The sequence below is a fragment of the Monodelphis domestica genome, chromosome 5 (assembly GCF_027887165.1).
Source record: "Monodelphis domestica isolate mMonDom1 chromosome 5, mMonDom1.pri, whole genome shotgun sequence".
Taxonomy (NCBI): Eukaryota; Metazoa; Chordata; class Mammalia; order Didelphimorphia; family Didelphidae; genus Monodelphis; species Monodelphis domestica.
Window position 1 is genome coordinate 158,836,628 of NC_077231.1, and position 22,275 is coordinate 158,858,902.

General features: G+C 34.7%; 1 protein-coding gene across 12 annotated transcripts in view; it reads left to right on the forward strand.

The window, feature by feature from the left end:
• The first annotated feature begins 205 nt into the window (after positions 1-205).
• Positions 206-22,275, forward strand: part of CACNA2D1 (calcium voltage-gated channel auxiliary subunit alpha2delta 1) — a 648,555-nt gene continuing 626,485 nt past the window's right edge. For all 12 annotated transcript variants that reach the window (XR_008912227.1, XM_056799476.1, XM_056799477.1 and 9 more), the window contains exon 1: positions 206-1,092. Coding sequence is in view for 11 of the 12 variants with exons in the window: in XM_056799476.1 (XP_056655454.1) it covers positions 998-1,092 (95 nt within the window). In the remaining variant the exon portion in view is untranslated. The remainder of the gene's footprint in view (positions 1,093-22,275) is intronic.

The following is a 22,275-nucleotide window of genomic DNA, read 5'->3' on the forward strand; positions in this document are numbered from 1 at the left end:
AAATAGTGCCACCTGGTAGAAAATCATTAGTGGTTCTAAAAAAACATTTTTTTAATGCCCTCCTACTTCTGTTGTCAAATCGCTTCTCCACGTTTCCTAGGCAGGCAGTTTATTCTGGTGCCTCCGAGTAGGGGTGGGAGAACGTTGCAAGCATGTTCAAAAATAACTCACAAAGATCTGAATCTCAGAGCGTGCCAAGCACTTTTGTTGGAGTATAATACTGTCTTCGGATGCCTTCTGGGATATGGTGGTTGCATTTCCCCTGACTGCCTACGGGTTAGGTACCATTCCTCCACCCCTGGGACTCGGGAGAGAGCTCAGATGCTGACTTTGGGAGTTCCTTTTATGCTTTCCTTCTAAGGAGAGCTGCTCATGGTCGGGCTCCTCTAAGCACATCTGACACCCTCCCCTCCTACCTCCCACCCCCAACCACCACCCTGTGACTTTCCCAGAGCCCGTCTGCTCATTGCAGAGAAGAAGCAAGAAGAAATCTCGCTTTTCCACAAGTCTCTGCCTCTTCACTCCCCCTCCTAATTTCCCCCTCCCCATTACCGTCACCCCTCCTCCGCCCCCGCCTCCGCCTCCTCCTTCCACTCTGCAATCAGGGGAATAAATCAGGGAAGGAAACCGAGAGAGAGGGAGAGAAGACAGGAAAGAGAGTGGTTGCCGAGATCTGTTACAAAAGTAACCCTGATGGCGGCTGATCATATGAAGCTGCTGTGGGGAGTAACAGCGAGCTTCTAGTGTTTTTCTCTCTCTACCGTCCCTCGTTCTAGAGCTCGATTTTGCTCTCCCTATCTCCCCCACCGAGCCCCTCCCCATCCCTGGCACCTTGCTTGCGTTATCTCCAGTCGTCTTTCTTTGCAGTGTGTGCATTGGTGTTTTGCCTTTTCTCCCCCCTCTCCCTCCCGGTTTGTTCCATTATCATTTTTTCCCTGAGTTGGGGAGGGAGTGAGAAGCCGGGGGGAAGAGAGAGAATCGATCTTCTATCCCGAAGATGGCTGCTGGCTGGCTGCTAGTCTTTAGTCTGACACTTTTCCAATCTTTGCTGATCAACCCTTCTTCGGAAGAACCTTTTCCTTCGGCAGTCACGTAAGTCCATCTGAGGAGTTGGGGCTGGCGAGGGATGTGGACAACGTCTGCATGTGTGTGCCTGTGTGTATGTATGTGTCTGAATTTGTGTATATGTGTGTGTATGCGTGCGTGTAAGAGCCAGAGGGAGAGAGCAAGGAAGGCAGAGGGAGAAAGAGCGAGCTAGAGAGTTGGGGGCGGGGGACTGTAAATTACCAAGAGTTTCTGGCTCTCTTGCATGTGAGGGGGGTGGGGGAAGGAGGAGGAGGAAGAAATACCAGAATCTGAGATGAAAATGATAAAGGAGGAGGTATTTACAGGGTTTGCGCTTAGAAAAATAAACAAGAAATCCGAAATCTCCCGCATCGGGTATCGGGTTCAGGGCTAGACGGTCTCAGGCAAGAAAACATCCACATAGAAAATGAACGACTTTTAAAAATCCAGAGGTTTTCCACTACTTTACCCCATTTCTCAATTGCCCTCTTTAGTGTTTAGCTGTGTTGAGAGAAAAGTTTCCAGCCGGACACATGTTCACATATAACCAGGCCCACTGCAAAGCTTTGATTTTGTTAAGATTTAATAGACACAGACATAAGAGTTTTATTTAGCTATGTCTATTCCACCCCCCCCCCCCCCCAGTCCTGAGTCAGCAGAGGGCTAACACCTCCTGTTCTTGGCCTCGCATTCGATTGTAATTGCCATGTTAACAAAACTTGTTTAGTTGACAATTGACTGGTTGCACTTGACAGCTATTCTTATGTGAAGTGCACCTCCCTACAGGACTCCCGATTGTTTTGTCACTTCTAGTGGGCTTGCTGGGGTCCTAGAAACCTGTTATCCTTTCCTTCTTTTCCTTTTTGCTTGAAACACACAAGCAAAACTGAATCATCTAGTTTCTGTAGTTAAAATGAACAATAGAGAGTAGGGGGCTATCTTATCATCAAATCTGTTTTTTGAAGGAAAGTCTAAAGAGTTATTTACAGGGCCCATTGAATTTTTTTCTTACTGTAAAAACAAAACAAAACAAAACAGCATCAAACAACTAATACAGCCCGTGAATCCTACTATTTACTCTGGTGATGACTTTTAGAGGTAGGTAAGTTCCCATGGAAGGTGTGGGAATGATGAATAATTTCCTCTACTTTCAGAAGATTATAACATCTTAGGGAGATAATTTCCAGTACTTATAAACAAATAGCTATACATATATGTGTACCTACAGGTCATCATTCACACTTATGTTTGAGTGCACCGAATAACCTAACAGGCATTTTGGGAAGCATTTATTTTAGTTCCTGAAACTGGGTTACAGCTACCACCAGTAGGTAATTTTAAGTGGATGACTCACTTTAATGCATTTTACATAACAAAAACAAAGCCAAAGGTAGCTTCTTTCCTGGTATTTGCTGTCCTTTGCTGGCTTAGTGCTGAAGACTTGGAGTTTTTTCGTGACTAGAAGCCCTGTATTTTGACCAATTAGGACTCTTCGGAGGATTTATCAATAGGTTCAGTTCCCAGTCTTTGTTGAATTAAATATCAGGAAGAAATACAGAGAATTCGCATTCTAAAGTGCAAAAATGTTAACATCAATATCGTTCTGTTTTTCTTTTAGCAAAGAATATAAAAAAGATGCCTCTTCCTAGAGCATCTTTTGTAATAAGAATTGCTTCCACACACTTAATGCAGAAGAAATGAATAAATAGTGTGATAATTGGCAAAATATTCAGGTGGTTACACTTCATGTTAAGGAAAGGCAGAGTTAGCCACATAATCATGCCAAACTATTTACATGAGATTCAGATTCTCATTTCTATTGCTGTCAGGAGGGTAACCTATAAAGTGAGTACTTAAATGAATTGCTTACAGTTTACAAATTCTAAGCTCTTGCCCCATATAAAGTTATGATTCTTCCAAGTTTAGTTATCTTCAAAATAGTTTGATTTCACATTTCCGTGAATTAAGCAGCATTTTGTGCTCCTGGTTTTTAAATTTAAACTATTCATTTATAAGTCTTTTTTATAGAAATACATCATTACTATATCATTCATTTAAGTATTAGGATTTTTAAAAAATTGAATTGGAAAAATGCACCCCTGAAAAAATTGCAGTATCAATTTCTTGAAAATGCACCCATAGATAAATATTAAATTACAAGTTCTTCTTGCATTGTAGTGATTTGCAATAAATGTTTTTCTTCAACTGAAACAGCTTAATTGATTTTCATTTGGCCAAAACTGAAGCACAGAAAACTACCTGTTCGTCAAGAAGATTTGGGGGTGTTCTTATAAGAAATAGGCATACATAGATTTAAAAGGAGGTATTACTGTTCATTTATTTTAAATGAAGTTCAATGGTTTTCTTTTCCCCTCCTCATCAATGGAGAAAACATAAAAATGATACAATTTTTATTCATCTAACTATGGGATCTCAAAATGAATTATGTCAAAAGTAAGAGAATAAGCAATCATCTCAAAGACTAGGGGAAAGGAGGGATACAATTTACAGTTATCCAAAGATGAGATTTTGGAATAAATTACTTCAGAAATAAAATTATAGACAAGAGCTTATACTAAGGGAAGAGGGGGAACAGTTCTCAGCAGGTAAAATTTACACTGTTTTTGACAGGTTTTACACTCAGATGTTTATTTGAAAAATTGTATTATCCATGATTGATCATAAGCTGCAGTATTGGATCTTTTCCCTCCACCCTCATTTGTAGGCTCAATATATGATCAAACTTCATGAATCAGAGAATAAGGCAATGGTGATTTCTTGAATATATATTCTTATCCACTTGCTTTTTTTTCTTGCATCCTTTCTTTATATAAGAAACTAATTAGAAGAGTTACTTGTATAAGCTTCACATATAGAATGAATATGTTATAATATTTTTAAATTATTTAAATGTAATCTTTACTGAATGCAAGTAAAATGCTTTTTATATTTTAAAATTATTCAAGAAACAGCTATTTTCTAAAATATTCCCCCTGGCCATTTTATTATTTCAGAAATTATAGCACCTGAGATTTAAAAGGAACCTTTAATACATAGTCATAAAAAGGAACTACATACTCCTACCATCAGAAAATTTAGAAACATTATAATACATTGATTTGATTGTAATGTGTTGGAAATAGTCATTCAAAATTAAAATAAGATGCCATTATTTTATAGTGTGTGAAATCTTAGTAGTGTTTACAATTATAATATACTGATACAGAAAAAAAGAAAGTCCTCTAAATCTTTAAAGCCTTTGCTTCTGGCTTAACCAACATTAAAATATAGCATTTTCAATGTAATAAACCTTATTAAACATCTACTATGTCCTGTTACTAGGAATTAACATTAAAATTTGTGCTCTGTTGCAGACAAAAAAAAAGGAATTTGGATGTTTTCATTTAGTATTTAATAACTTTCTTATTATTTTGGCTAAAACAAATCCCAATATCCTATCAATGATCTAATAGGAATTGTCTTAGAGTGAAATGTGAAATGCAGTGATTGCATACTTGGCCTTTATGGAATCCTACCTTTTTTTAAAGTAGCTTTCAAAGTAGGTAGCCATCTCTTAGTTTTAAAAACAGTTTCTTAGAGCATCTTCTCCAATGTGCCAGATTTAAAATGCTAAATATCAACATACCCCATTATCCTAATGCACTTAAGAAGGCCTCTCTCTTTGACTTATTTCTTAGTGTAATGTACCACACTATATATGTTTCTCAAAAGCTTTCAATTTATATTTATAGCTCAATATCATGTGAAGCCTTTCCCGCTACATCATGTCTTATTTCTTATTCAGTGCTTCAAAAATGCCAGAAAGCCAAGGATCATTCATAACATAGCTATTGTTATTTGAGGATTGCCTAATTTGCCTGAGTCTATATGGAGAAAATTGAAAATTCCTCTAAGTGGAATTTTACGAAAGTGTAACTCATTTTCTTCCCTAATTATCCAGTGGCATATATCTGAAAATAATAGAACATTTTTTGTTGTTGTTTTCGGGAGAACCTGGAACATGGAAAGATATCATTTCCATGTTATCTCAGATATAGATACTCAAATCTCATAGATGTTTAGCAATGATTATTCTCATACATTCTCATATTCTCATACACATGTATTCACATACATGTGCTTCCCATGGTTCAAAAGATAAGATGAAAGCTGAAGGTATCCTGTATTCCTAAATTTCTCCTGCTACTTGTCTTTCCCATCAGCTGTTCGCCAAAACGTCTAAAGCTACAGGTGATTAAAATTTGCAACATTATCGATTTCTTTAAAAATGGCAATGTAAATTGGAATGCAGTCATGTACCTGTTTAACTATGGAAGAACCTTTGCATTAGAATATGTGAGGAACACAAGACATTCTAGCCAGACAAATACATAAATAATTTGGGGAAAAGTGCAGGAAAGGAGACAAGTTAGGAATGAAAAGTTAAGCACAAGTGAATTTATATACTTTGATCTCTCTTTCCTTCTTTGATTTCTGTAGATAGATTTCCCCCCAGAGTGGCAGTATCTAGGTGAAAAAGACCAAGATATGTATTTTTAAATTAAAGTTTCCTCTTTGTGAATCATTTAATGTAAAACTTGATGTAAGAACAAATATTCTGTAGTATAATCAGGAATGACAATTAACTCTTTTTCTCTTCAAATGAAATGTAGCTGTTCCTCACCATCTTTTATTGATGATAAATCTTCAAACAAAGATAAAGGTGAAATAATAAAAATACCCTCCTTCTGAGATACTGCCAAAGTGTAAAATGGGCAAGTTATGTATTGTACTCAAAGTATGACATTTGCCTAACCTGTGCATAATTTTAAGTAGTATTCAATTGGGAAAATTTTAAAAAATTTTCTCTATTTTCACCATAACCTAAATATCATTGCTCAAAATTTACAAACTAAGTAACAAATTAAGTATATCTTTTTTAATATACATAAATACATTTGTCATTTCTATATTTTTCTTTTGAATGTATTACTTGAACATGTCCAAAGTTTAAAAATACCTTGACAGATTAAAACAGCATAGTCAGACTTTGATTTTAATGGCTTAAAATATACTTATTTTCTCATCTATTATAGATTTATAGGAACACAACCATATTGTTATATACCAAACATAAAAATATGTTCATCCATATTACATACATGTTGTATGTCATGTGTCATATGTTATATGTGTAAGCCTACAAATATATGTTAAATATTTAAATTCTACCACCAAGGTGGCATTTTTAAAGCAAGAATTTATGTTTCATATCTTAGTAAATAGATTATGACTTTTGGTAATGATGGCCTTTTATTTGTAATAAGAATTTATTATTGTCTCTTAAAAGCAAATAAAAAACATCAAAACTCAGCTTTTATACGCTTGATCACAGAGAACTAATTCTAATTTGATAAAACTTTCTAGGACCATTCTATGCACAAAGTCAAAACTATTCCCAAGTCTTTAATTTAGGAGTGTTCCATTTTAATTGGATCTCCTCCTTGATAAATTACTATGGAAATTTAATTAATAGGAAACAATATTTATTAACATATATATATAATTTTTATGCTCTTTAGTATTGGCAAATGTCTAAATGTGTATATATATAAATATATATATATATATATCATAACATGAAGTGTCATAATGAACCACAAACATGTATTGCTGTTGTGCCACAGTGTATAGTATAGATGTTCCCTGGAATGAAGCAAAAAGGCAGCGGGTTTTAGTAGGAATTGATATGTGCAGTTATTTTCAATTTGGCTTTTTACCATATTTCTTCCAGAGATTTTAAATATTAATAGCATGACCCTATTGAGACAAATCTAATTAGTAAATATAAATAATTCTGCAATATATACATTATTGTTTATTACTCATTTGTAAGTATTATTCCTGTAATGCAATTACCTTTGATAGGAAGGGGCTTTTTGTTCCTAAAATAGTTCTGTACTTAAGTTTGGATTTATAATAGCTACCTACTTATATAGGCCAGAACATTCTGGTTTTATGAAAGGGAATCTAATAGTTATTAGTTTCCCTAATGTAATACTTATTAGACCAAAATATTAAAATACCCTTATTGCTATAGGGGAAAGTGTAATTTAGAATATGATTGTGCCATCCTTTTAGGAAAAAAAAAGAAAAAATTTCTTTTTTTTAAATTTGAAATGCTAATGCTATTTTAAGAGATTTTAAAATGGCAAATATGTGATCTATTTAAGCATTAAGTTTTACTTCCAGAAGATAAGTAAATTTGACTGTGAAGTATTTCAAGCAACAAAGGACTAGCTTTCCCACAAGAAAAATGTGTACCTTTGTATATTTCTTTTCCAATATCCTTCTAATATATTTATATAATTTAGTTTATTATATGTGTGTATGCATATTATAAATATCGTCACCAGTTATGAGAGGATAAAGGGATCTTGCTACTGCTGTTTTTATTTTTTCCTATTTATTTATGTAGAGATTAACAAGTTTATGGAAAAGATTGACATTGTGGGACCAACAAATCAGCACACTTTTACACTTAATTACAGTAATTCAAAATCGGGCTGTGCTATATGAAGCAGTGCTTGAAATACTCTTTGAATATGGATATGGAATATTTCTGGTTAAATGTTATTTTAACACTTGCTTCTGCTGGATTTTTCTCCTACCATATGCTTCTACTGAATTTTATCATCAGTTTGCATTTTTAATTGTTGATCTCTAAAATACAGAAACAATTAAGCATTAAAGTAAGACGACAGTAAATTGATGGGTATTTACTATTCCAGAGCCTCACTTGTGTTTGAATTTGTATCATTTTTTAAAAATGTGGTCATCCATGAACCACTTTGAGGTATTCTCTTTAAATATCTTCACAGAAATAGCACATTGGCCTTCCAGTCACAGCTAAAAATGATGCTTCAGCATGCACTTGTCCTCTCTCTCACTCTTTTGAAATGTTATTTATTGATGCAAGGTATAACTACTGAAGGCTGGAGGAAGAATCCTTTTCTTCTGGAATAGAATGTCCAGGAATCTTAATCTTTAATATTTATTGCAATTCTACCTATTTCTCTTTTCAATGACTATTCCAGTTACACTTTAGATTTTTACATATATAGAAATTTTTTGGTTATTTTTCATCAATAAATAAGTCAGTGCTCCATAAGGGAAAAAAATTTCAAGCCAATAAGACCATTAATTAAAGGTTTGTCTCTCTGAATAACCTCACATATAATATTTGGATTTGGGAAGAGAAATAGAAAAGGTTACAAAGGCCTATGAAATTTGTTCTCACTATATTAAAAGCTCATAAACTGATGATTAATTGAGAGAATTGTTTTTGCGGGGTTATAGAGAAATGGAAAAAAATAAAGCTGCACATGAATCCTGGGAAAATTGCTTGATTTGAAAAAAAAATTAAAATTTTTGTCAATTATGAGGAAAATGTTGGTTTGAGAGAGTACCAGCGACACTAACACTAAGATTAAAGGGGATAATAGTACTTGATATTTATGTAGTTCATTTAGATTTTAAAACATTTTCTATACATTTCTTATTTCATGGGCAAATCTTACCTCTATCTTAGGCTTAGAAGTAAAGTCAGAATGTTGCCTGTACTACCTACCTCAAGGATTGATATGAGAATGAAATAACAAATGTATATACAGTACTTTAAAAGTCTAAAAGCACTATGTTTTATTGCTTAGCCTATGATAGGAATAAGATTTGCCCATGAAAAAGAAATATCCAAAGACGGTAATATTCAGTTCCCAAGGCTTTAGTTCTTTGGATTACAAATTCCTAGAGTTGAACATGAAAGAGAAATTCCAGGATAGTTGCTCATTCTTCTCCCTCCCTCCCTCTGAATTTTTATCTCTCTGACTCTGTTGTCTTTCCCTGTCTGTCTCTATCTCTTTCTCAAATGAACAAAGATTTTCTGCTTCTGGGTGTTGGAAAAAAGGATTCTTTATGGATCCCAATCATTTGAGAATCAAGAATTCACATGACTGAGGATATATGACAAGTAATAATGAGATGAGAATTTACTATTGACTTGGCTTGGTCTGGTACAACCCATTTCATGTGCCTTTTATTGCTTTCTATTTTTGTAATGGATATTAACTACTACAGGGATGTTGTTGAGGAGTGGTGAGTATGTTTTCTAGAAAGCTGTTACAGTAAAAGTAAAAACAGTGTATAATTATTAGAAAGATACAATAAAATAAACAACTCTAACAGTTGTTTGATTTGATACTGTATTAATGCAATCTTCCTTTAGTAAAGAGATAACTATATGCCTGAAATAAATATAAATCGAGATCAAAATAACATACAAATACCAAAACTCATTTTTGAATGAAAGATTGTTTGGTGAAATAATGAAACACTTTTAAGTTGGAAGTTAACCTATAGAATCTTCTGGTTAATTCTGAAATGAAGGTCTCTGAATCTCTTGAAAGTCCAAGACTTTGGTATCAATGACTATTTTAACTGCTGCAATCTCAGCATTCCCAGCACTTCAGGGTTCTTTGTATGAATAGCTACAATCACAACCACCAAACTATAGATCTAAAAAAATAACCTTAATCTTTTTTGGTACCTTCAGCAATTGTTTCAGATCAGTCTATTAAAATGAGGTTTGTGACTTGAAATAGAAGATGAGAGAGAGGGTGAAGCCTTTCATTTCCCTTTGTGGACATAATTTTTCTATTCATCTGCTCACTTCTTGTACTATACTGCATTAAGTATTCTAAGCCGGTCTTTGTGAATGGTGAATATAAACTCTACAAACTGTCAAAATGTGTGTCGCCACCATTACTACCTTTATAACTCTTATCTGTTTATATAGTACACAATAAATGATAATGTACTTAGTACAGACATCATTACCCCATTCTGCAGATGAATGAAGTTCTGAGACATTACTTAATACCTTGCCTTCCCATCAAAAAATCGAAGGAAGCCATGGATGAAATCCAGTTCTCACAATAAACCCAATACTTTCCACAATCACAGTCACTCTGAATTGTAATTAATGTTATTAGCAGCAACTACATTCATAATCTTTCTCAAATATGTAAATATCACTGATCCTCCAACAGCACATTTACTTTGACTTGTTCTAGTAATGAAGATGAGCTAGTGTTTTTACCTATGTGTATTCCATATCCTTCCAGCCCAAATCTCTAGTAGAATATCAGCTTCCTGAAAGCAGGGATGGGTTTCAGTATCTTTATTGCTCCCAGTGTCCATAAATATACAGCAATAGTAAATGTTTCCCATTTATTGTTGAGCCTATACCGTGCCATCCCTTTTACCTTATGAAAAAACAACATACATACATTCAAGATGGCTGGTGTCGGTGTTATAATTTAGAAGAGAGCAAAATGAGAATATTGCACCAGAGAAGATATTTCTGCACATTAGAAGATCAAACTGAAGCCTTTAGCTCTGTAAGTTACAGTATTAACCATCACAGGACTAATTTGGCAACTGGAAAGAGGAGAAGGCCAAGCATTTCTGAAAGAGTATCTTAGAGTATGGTTAACCATTCTGCTGAGATAACAATGGGGGAGGAGGAAAGATAATCTAACATTCTGGAATAAGCCTTGATCTCCAGCTCCAAGGCAAAAGCTGTAGCTTGGAAAGGAGACTACAAAGGAAAAAAATTCTTTAGTATGTCATTTTATGTCCCTCCCAAGAGTACCCAGATGTTAGCATACAGCAAAGTGACTAACACTGTTTTTAAGAAGTTATAACCCAAATGCTAACAATCTTTATTCCCTAAATGAGAATTTTTCCTCACTTTGAAACATCTTTAAAAATTAACAAAGCTTCCTGTTGACTACATGATCCAAAAGGGTGATTGTCAGAATAACCAGTGTGATTAATAATAAAACCAGTATGATTTTTTAAAACAAAACAAGTTAGTAAAAAAACCTGCCAAGAGTATCTAGAAAAAAACCAGGATTTCAATTGTTTATGGAATATTAGTCACATTCATTTGCTTCATTCTCTTTGATCTACAAAATCAAGGAAACAAACCTTTGATAAATGCTGTTCTCTCAGGGTGGGCATGCCAAAGTTTAATAAAATTATGTCTTAAGTACTTAGCTTGTGGGGTTGGGGGAGGATGTTTCAGACTATAAATTAATACCATGACTAATAAGTATTTCTTGATGATAAGAAGTGAAAGAGCTAGTTTTCAGGCGCCAGAAATAAGCTTCTCCATGGCAATCATTTTGACATTCTCCACAGAAAGAAATGTGTAAAATCTTTATGACGCTGTCACTTTAAAAAGCTACTCTTCCTGGCCAAGGCATTATATTAGAGTTGGTTTTAATTTGCTTCTGCAGAAGTGTGAGGATATTCAAAGGAGTGAGCTGTATGAAGCCTCAGGAGCATGTGCACAATGGAGCGTGCAGAGATTGCTTTAAATTAAACATACTGGATGCATGGTTGTCACTGGAAACACCTGATTTTCCTGTCGATATGAATGTAGAGATCAGAATTAATTCACATGGAGCGATTCTTTATTGGTGTGTGTGTGTGTGTGTGTGTACTCACAGCATAAGTCCCTGGGGAGTGAAACATTAGTGTCAAGTCCTTGCCTGCCTGGATAATTGTATAAAATAAAATTTATATTAATGCCTGGTAGTAAGAGTATACATAGGGGAATGGTCACATATCACAGAGCAAACCATGCATGATAATTAGACAAGGTCATTCATCTCCTTGAGTTATTAGGTTTGACACAACTTCTCTGGCTGGTGTCTAAGAGCCAGCTGGGTCTGTGAGGGTAAATGACCATGACAAAGGTGTCATTGGAGTTTAGCAAGCCCTGATTTGGGCTCTTGTGATAGACCCTGTACTTTCTGCAGCCCTTGGCAAGAGAGTTGTCTTCTCTGATTCTGTTCTTGTGAAATACATGAGACATTAAGCAGTATTTGGTATTCTAGGGTCAACAAGTCTCTATTCCTTCTACTTGCTTAAAGATCTAATTACTTAGAACAAGTAATAAAAGAACACATGCTCCATAAAATATAGTGGAAGGGATGTTGCATCTTTTTTTCAGGGATTACTGGAAGGCACATGATCTTAAAGGCCCCTTTCAGCTTTAAATCCCATCATTCTGTGTCCCCATGTTTCACAGAATTGGGGAAAAAGCCAACTTTAGGGCCATTTAGGCCAATCTGATTTATACAAGAAATTCTTCTACAACTTACCTAGCCATTGCTTAAAGAGGTTTACTGAGAGGGAATCTGCTCGGTCTCAAAGAAGTCTGTTCTACTTTGGATAGCACTAACAGTTCCTAACAGTTTTTTATCTTTCTATTCTAAAGTTTCTTTTTATCTGTTGTCTTCCCTCATTAGCTTTAAAATTCCTTGAGGTTTGGTGGTTGTTGTTCACTTGTGTCTGACTTTACATGATCCAGGTTTTCCTTGCAAAGATACTGGAGTGGTTTGCCATTTCCTTCTCCATTGTACAGATAAGGAACTGAGGCAAATAGAAGATTACTGACTTGCCCAAGAGTCACACACCTATATGTCTGAGACCAAATTTGAGCTTAGGTTTTCCTTACTCTAGGCCTGGTTTTCTATCTACTATGCTTCCTAGCTGCTCCTCCTTGAGGCTAGGAATTGCTTTTCTTTTTGCTCATGCATATATATATATATATATACACATACATATATATGCACATGTGTGTGTGTATATATATATATATATACACACAAACATATACCTTTGGGTGTATATATATGTATATATATATATATAGGTATGTGCATATATATATGTATTTGTATACACACACACACCTATAGTGCTTAGCACATTGCCTTGCACTAGTAAATGCTTACTAAATACTTGTTTGTTTACATAAAACTTAAATCTGTCTTGCTGCAGTTTCTAACTGTTTCTACTACTTTAGCTCTCCTGGCTCAAATCTAATGTCCCTTTCTCAGAAAGCACTTTAAATAATTGAAGACAGGATTCTCTTTTCAAGCTTGTATGCTGCCAAACCATATAGTTCATCCAAAGGATGTCAACTGAATGCCCCTCTTTCCACTCATACAGCCTCTACCCTAGCAAGTCCTCATAATCTCTCCTCTAGACAATTGATTTCAAATCCAGTCACCACCAATTATTAGCTCTCTCTTCCTTCAGTTTATTTTTCAAAATTTGTCTACTTGTTTTCATGTTATATTTCTCTTTTAGGAATAGGTAACATGCACTTATTAGGGGAAACCAGGTGACACAGTGGATAAGCACATTGGCCTGGAATCAAGAATACTCATCTTTCTGAGTTCAAATTCAGCTTCTTCCTTATAACACTAGCAATGTGAGCCTGGACAAGTCACTTTACTTTTCCCTTAGTTTCATCTGTAAAATGAACTGGAGAAGGAAATGTCAAACCACTCCAGTATCTTTGGCAATAAAACCATAAATGGGGTCAGAAAGAGTTGAACATGACTGTGAAAATGACTGAATGACATTTATTAGCACTTATTATGAATCAGACACATAATTAAGAACCAGGGATATAAAAAGAGACCAAGAAGAATGATGATTCATGCCCTCATAGAGCTTCCATTTTCATGGAGGAAGACAACACATAAAAGGGAGGCAAAAAGGGTCTGAATGGGGAATAAAAGGTGCCCACATGCAGGTGTGCTGGAAGGAAAACTTTCTGAAAACAAGAAATGTTTGTTTTTTGTGTTCATATCATTTGATGTGCTAGGCATCACTGCCTAGCAAGTAGTAGATATTGAATAAATGATCAACTGAACTAAGTTAATAACCATAATATTAAAATTATTCACTGTACTGTATGAAGGAGATCTTTCTGTTCCATGTATTCTGAACCTGAGGTAGAACTTCAGATGACTTTATATACTGCTCTCCTCCTGATCCCTGAGAAAAAGTAGTTTGTCCCAGACTGAGGTTAGGTCAGAACCAAACAAAGTTATTGTTTGGAAGTATAATAGAAACAAATTCCTGAAGTTTCATTTTCACTTAGAATACCATACACTAACATTATCTATGCTATGATTTGGGCAGCTAGGTGACACAGTAGATAGAGTCCTGGTTTGGAGTCAAGAAGACATCTTCCCAAGTTCAAATCTAGTTTCAGACACAAGCTGTGTGGCTGTGAGTAAGTCACCATTTGCCTTAGGTCCTCCTCTGTAAAATGAGCTAAAGAATGAAATTACAAATCACTCTACTATTTTTGCCTAGAAAACACCAAATGGAGTCAAGAAGAGTCAGGAGTGTCCAAGAAAGATAACAAAATTCTGTATTTTTTAGTTATTTGCTAAACATTTGCCAGTTACATATTCATCTGCTTCAGTCTCCATTTGCAAGTTCCCAACTTTGAGTCTGACACTTCTAGTCTAAGAGAATCAAAAAAGAATTCATATATACTAGGGTCCTACAAAGACATGCTAGTGTGTATGGGAACAAGGAGTCTGTGGAAGATAAATTTTTTATTCTCCCCAAATAAAATATCTTATACATTTCTTTTTAAGAAGGGCATATTCCTTGGGAGACATTTACAATGATTCTTATACTTCATGTGGCAAATGGAAACATCTCAAATCATAGTTGATGCTTTCCGAAAGCTACTAGTTCAGGGTAATATATCAGAGCCAAAGCCAGCATAGTTTGAATCTCTCTCCTCAGGATGGCCTTATGGATTTTGATAATATGGGCCATAAGAAATGTCCTCTAGTCTGGTGGTATCTGTTGGCATACTTCAGTGACCACAGGACATTGAAAAGTATTTCAAGAGGTCACATAAGACTTGGAATCTTGATTTAGATATTTACTTTAAATGAGTCAGTATTAGATGGATGTTATATTTCATGTTGTATAATGCCTCACAGATAATGAATAAGGGCTTCATAAATGTTTGTTGAAGTAATTGAACTGATAGGATTTCTTTCAACCATAGGGAAGGAATGGAGTTTACCCATAACTTGTTGATCTCTAACTTGCTCAGAATACACGAAAACCTGAGTGGTGACAGTGGTGAGAAATGGTAATTAATTATATTCCATGCACTCCATTCCCTTCTTTAGCAAGAAGTCTAGACTGAGTGTACAAAAATAGAAGAAAAAGAACATGTGTATACCTTTCCAGGTTTCTGATAAGTTGCTTGGAGTTTGGAGGATGGTTTAACAGAAATTCAAATATGAAACAAAAGGTTTTGTGGATTTTGTGGAATATTGGATGTGATTAAACTATTTTCTTTTATTTTCTATTTTCATACCTCGCCACCTCTGATTTTGGTCCTTTCCCAGTATTATTCGTAAGTAGCTAGTTCACTCCAGTTGAGATCAGGACCTGAATTTATGGAAATCTGAGTAAATAAAATCTGGTCCGAAACAGGTATGATCCTGGGCAAGTCACTAATCGTTTTGCCTTAATCCAATGGAGAAATAGCAAAACATTCCCTTATATTTTCCAATTAATTATATGGACAATATGGTTGACAGAGTCAAGAAGAATGACAATAATAACATTATTCAATTCAGTGCCTTCCATGGATGAGTAACTGAATTTTAGTGGCAAGTCAGGATTAATAAAGATGCTACTCATATATATATATATATATATATATATATATATATATATATATATATAAAATCTTAGTGGTATCCAATAGGCAGGACAACTAACCTTCAGAATATTCACTTTCTTCCCCACTCCTTTATTTTTTGCTCAGTTTTATATTCTCTTGTAAATGTTGTTCTCTTCCTTTTATGTTACTTTTGATACTTTCATTCATCAATCCACTAAATTTATAGCTCTCTCCTGAGTACCCCAAAGAGGACTAGCACTCAGGTATCAAGACTTGCCAAGTCTTTTTAAAGGACTTCTTATCCATCTTTTGGGTACACTTTTCACCCAACTCTTACCCTTAGCCCTCAAGAAGCTATAGCATGGACAGTGGCTAAACCCCAAGAAAACTGTCTGGATGAATGGGCTAAGGCAAGTTGAGGGTAACCAACAACTCTCAAACACATTAGTAACTTAGGATGATGTCTACCACAAGTATATGAAATCTTCCTCTGGTAGAATAGGCAGAGGAAAACAATTTGTTCCAATGGCTATGAAGATTGTTGGAATCAGGTGCTATTGAGTACTTAGAGCTTGGTCAGACATTGAAGATGCCCAAGGCATCCACTGCATTCCAGGCCATCACCAATCATCCAGACTTTTGTCTTCTCACTGAACTAGGTTAATTTTGGAATAGAGTGAGGCTGATAATGATTCAAATCTTCCTCACTTCAGTTCATATCAACTTGTAATGTCATTGGTCTTCTTTGAAAATGAAGGACAAATAGCAACAACTTTATAGTCAGAAAAATCAGTTCCTTTTTTTCCTAGGCCTATGACAATTCTGGTCTTGCTGATTTGAATGTACATATGGAAAGTGAAGTTTATTATTTTTAATTTTTTCAAGTTCAGTATTTTCATTTAATGTCCCTGGGGTTAAGAGCTAAAAAGTGTAAATTCTGAATTCCAAAAACCATCTGTCCTACAAGCAGAGCGGAAGCAAAGTATTGTAGTTCTTTTGCATTGCAGTATGGTCTGATCACTTAGCTACTTCCTGCTATTTGACACAGTGACATATTTCTAGAGGAGCCACTGAATTGTTTTTCTCAGTGTAGTAGAATTATTTTTAATGATCCAATGTCATTGAATGAATTTGGCCATCTGACAGAAGTTTCAGATGTCCTTGATTAAAAGTAGACTGGAACATAAAGAGAAATAAAATCTTTCCTTATAAAGTTGTTGAGAAATATTTAGTATTTTTATTAAAATTTCATGAGGGAAAAATTTAACATCATGTAATTACTAACCACAGTCCCATGTATATTCTAGAAGTATGCTTTCTTTTAGAGGGGCATCAAAATATCTGTCCCCCCCATCCTCTCCTTGAGCAATATGTTTTTTCTCTTATGGTTAAGTACTATGGGAAAGTGATTTTTAAAAACACATACTTGACTTTTAAACACATGATTACATTAATTTACAAGAATTTCTTAATTCTAAAGCTTACAGTGCATTTCAAGTATAGAAGAGAATTAGACTCATGTATTATCCCTCCTTATCCAGATTTGATTTGGGAGCCTCACCAGGTAGTGTAAAAGGCAGGATTTATAAATGTTCATTAGAAAAGCATTTTGGAAAACTAAGCTTTCCAAAAGTCTTTGTGTAGTTAAGATATATATATATATATATATATATATATATATATATATATATATATATATATATGGAGAAAGAGAGAGAGAGAGAGAGAGAGAGAGAGAGAGAGAGAGAGAATAGGGGGAAAGTCTCCAGTTTCAAGTCCTGTGGGCTAAAATAAATTAGATAAATTAGATTTAATAGTTGTAAAAATGATGTGGGAACACAGAAAAAAAACCCAACTTATAAACAGTCTGACTTCCTTATTTTACAGACAAAAAAATTGAGCCCTAGTTTGAGGCAGGATTTGAACCCAAGTATTCTCAATCCAGGCCCAGTATTGTTTCTGCTTCTTTATACTATCTCCCAGAGAGCAATTGGCAGAGTGATTACTAATATCAAAACTGGAGGAGCTATGTTTTTTTTTTCTTATTGATTTACAGAATAGCTAAGGATTGATATAGTGAATTTTGTGTGCAAAGATACAATATAAGACAATTACCTATTATAATCAGGCATTAGTATGTTTTTGCGAATAGTTTGCCCTGTCCACTATTCTTTCAGATACTTGTTCTTTGCATAGAAATTATTTGGGATTTCTGTTTTCACATGTAGCCTAGTTGAGCAGAGCAAAGCCAAAGTAATTGCAGCTCTTCCTTTTTGATGCACATATAGAATGCTTGAAATTATATGCCACCAGGCATACATGAAGTTGTTAGAGTTGTTGAACTGCCATAACTTCTGTTTTAAAGATTTGAGATGAAACCTACCATTATTTTTGTCTTTTAGATCCCCGTGAATGTGCTTTATGGGTTGAATTGTCATGAATGGATTTTCAAACCCACAATTTTCCATTTTTAATTCACATTTGTTTCATATGCCTGGCTGTCACTAGAGTAGGTGCCATGCTGATAACAAAGTGCTCATACTTTGTTATGTCTGACCCTTGATCTTGGAAAGCTTGGATTATGACAGGGCAAGGAATACCACTCTTGAGTGGCTATACCAAGCATGGCTAACATATTTACATATAAACTATGACTTTGTTGGTGTGGAAGCTCTGTCTAACAACAAAGATGGTGACCATTGCCTACCACCTGGAAGTTTTAGAAAATAATCTAAGGTTTTCAGGGGCTAAAATATTTGCTCTTTCTCATACAACTACTATCACGTATACCTATGCTCCATGTCTAGCTGTCTAACCACTGCAATAGACTATTGCTTTTATTTTTAATTTTACTTATTGTGGAGGCGGCTAGGTGGCTTAGGGGACAGAGAGTCAGACCTGGAAGCAGGAGGTCCTGCATTCAAATCTGGACTCAGATACTTTCTAACTGTGTGACCCTAGGAAAGACACTTTACCTCTATTGCCTAGCCCTTAATGTTCTTCTTCCTCAGAACTAATACTCGGTATCAATTCTAAGCTAGAAGGTAAGGGTTTAAAAAAATAAAGTGTGAAATGCTAAAAAATATTGAAAATTCAACATCCCCGTCACTTAAATTTAAGGTAGGGAATATATACCTGTTATCAATAAAAGAGGTCAAGGCATTGAGTGTATCCTTTACCTAAGGTTCAAGGTGTATACCTGTATAAAAACAGGAGAGTATTTTCATCCTCTAGACTTCAGCTTAACTTGAAGAACGATTTCACATTGACTCACTGGATTACTAAAAATCTTATTCTAGTTTATTTTTTCTTGGTTTGACAGCTGATTTTAGGGGCAACCTTTATCTCTGTATCTCAAAGATAAGGAATGGATTTACCTGATACAAGGTGATATTATATGCTGATATATAATATAATCTGTGCCTCTTTGTCTTGTATGTATTCATGGCCAACAGTAATTTCAAGGATTTTTACAATGACTTTTAGACAGTCGATGTAAACTAATCAGATATATGAACCTTAACACAATCTTCTAAGATGCGTGTTTCATCTATCAGCAGGGCTTATGACAGCTAATTGAATTTAATTGAACCTTTTCTATAGACTCTCCTTCCCTTTGGTAATGGACAAAATGCAAATCAGACACACATGACAATCAATATGACTGGCCATACTGTCCTTCAACTGCTCAGGGCATATATGTTTGCTATGTGATGTTCAGAACCTTCTCTAATGAACTCTTGTTAACATATTTCTTTCTTCTTTTCATGAATATTGCCTGACATAAAAATAATGGCAGTTATACCTATGTTGTGAACTGAATGTCCTCTGTGATAAGAGGAATGCCCCATTTAAAATGTGTTGTGACAACATAACTAGGTGCAATTGAGAAATGGGACATAAAATATCTTGCTAATTGCTATAATCAAATATTTTACCTATTCACTTTTAGCTAACATTGGAAGTAAGGTCAACCATGATCTTTTCCATTCTTTTAAGAACTGTTCTCATTTTAAGATGTCTTAAAAATCAGTGTTCAGAGGCAGCTACGGTTATCAGTGGATAGAGAGCCAGACTTGGAGAGAGTTAAAATTCTGGGTTAAAATCTAGTCTCCAACACTTCCTACTTATGTGACCCTGAACAAGTCACTTAACCCCAGCTGCCTAGCCCTTACCTCTCCTCATGTTGAGCCCAGTACTATCAAGTCTAAGACAAAAGGTAAGATTGTTATAAAAAAAAAAATCAGTATTCAAATGCCTTCACATTTCTGGCCCTATAAGCGAGGATTTTCTGTGTCCATTCTTCCTGATGTCATTGTCTCAAGTGTCATTGTCAACTTCTATTTCTCATAAAGCAAGAGGAACTGGACTTAATAGTCAAAGGTCATCATTCTACTGTAATCAGTTATAAGAATATAGAAGGAATTAGCCCTTATGAAACACCTACTATGTGCCAGGCATTTTTTTAGATGTTGGAAATATTAGTAAATCTGTTTTTGAATCTATTTTCTTTCTTTCAAATTTCCACTAGAGATCATCTTTGTAAGATGTAGCTTAGCTGGGACTCGGAACAAAACCTCTGCAGGAATAAAGCAGAGAGATCTATGTTCTCCAAAATTGCAGAGAATTCTTTACAAATGTCAAAGGGATTGTTTAAAGATGATGATTCATTAGATGCTTCTCTTTGGAAATGATAGTCTTCTGTTTGTCTAAAGTGAGCCCTAGAATACCAGAGGGTTTTTTCATTTAGATCCATGGTTATTCAACAATGATGTTCTCTTCAATCAACAGAGGAAAAACTATGCTAATAAAGAATATATGTTGCTCAAGTATGACATAAAGATTGATAGACAACCATTGAATTAGGCTGTTAGTACACATATCATAGATAGTCATTGAAGAGAGACAAAGATCTGGGCCCAGAAATAATTTTTAAAATATTGATTGAATTGTGTTTGGCAAATTGTGGAGTATTCTTTTAAAAATTATTTTTTCTAGATTGTATGATTTTTGGTAATCATTTACTTACACTTTGCAATTCATGTTCTTTCCACCTCTCCTCTCTCCCCAAGACAGCAGTTAATATGATATAGATTGTACATGTATTATATAATATGTTTCCATGTCCATCATTGTTGTGAAAGAAGACACATATTACACCAGAGAAAAACTAATGGAAGAATTATAGTATACTTTTATGGACCCTAGCTGCTTCCTTACCATAATCAAAACACATCTTTAATTTCCAGTTTAATGTGATTATAAATTGTGGAATACTAAAATTTCAAAAGAATCAAAATCAAAGTTGTCTAAAAATACATAGAAAGATATATAGTGGATATACATGAACCAACATTGCCCAAAGATATCAAAGATAGTTATCACAAAGGACATTTATGATAATAAAGTATATAAATACAAGAAGGAGTGTTGGTTGTCAAAGTTTTAGATCGGCAACTACAAAATATTGAAACATGAGGTCTATTGGGAAGATCCTCTATTTCAAATTTATGGAAGATTATGAACAATAATTGTACAGGATTAAAAGGGCTTAGTTGAATCTGTAATAGTGCTAGAAATATCCATATCAACAAGATTTTAGATATGTGTAAGGATTGGTGTGAAGATGGCAGAACTATGAAATGTCACCTCTATGCATGAATCTTAGAATACATTTACCATGTGATATAGCACCTGCATTGATATTATTGTCCCACCATTTGGCTTACCTGGAAATCATTTGTGTGTATTTTGTAAATAGAGTTTTGAGTATGGATTATTAATGCTATTTCTGTGTTCTGTCTTGTTAGTCCTCTATATAGTAATGGATTTTGAAAAAAGTAAGATGGTTGAAAAAAATTAACATTGATGAGGCATATGAAAAATATCCAATGAATGAACAAATATTGAGCACCTACTCTGTGCCAAGCATTGAAGATGCAAATAAGACTGTAGTACTCTCCATGTTCTCAAGAAGTGCATTTGACTAGTAAAATACAAAATATATTGCAAGTCAGTGGCCAGAAAAAGTAGTGTTGATTTACAAGGTCAAAGGGATTTTGAGTGGAGTCATAGTGATATTGTCATACTCTTTCCTATAGTATTAGTGATATTGATTTGATTATATTCCTGAATTTGAAGCTAACATTGGAAGTGGGTGAAGAACAATGGTTGTATATACATGGTAGAATGGCAGATGGCTTGATGCTCATGCTGGTTAGGCAACATTGTCCATGGGGCTGGATGGGAAGAAACATTAGCTTATTAATTAAAGTATTCAAACAGTAATAAAAAAGACGTCATGGTAAATGTGTTGTAGAAACGGGTAGTCATTAAGGCTAAAAGGTTGTTCTAGAACCAGAGGTCCTTAAATTTTTTGTGTAATAGATCCATTTGACAGTCTAGGTAAGTCTCTGTACTCCTCAGAATAATGTTTTAAAATACTTAAAATAAAATATGTGAAATCATAAAGGAAATCAACATATTGAAATACAATTATCAGAATGCTAAAAAATACAAATAAACCAAGTTCATAGTGTCTTGATTAAGAGTCTTTGGTCTAGGAGGCAGCTGGGTGGCTCAGTGAATTGAGAACCAGGCATAGAGATGGGAGGTCCTAG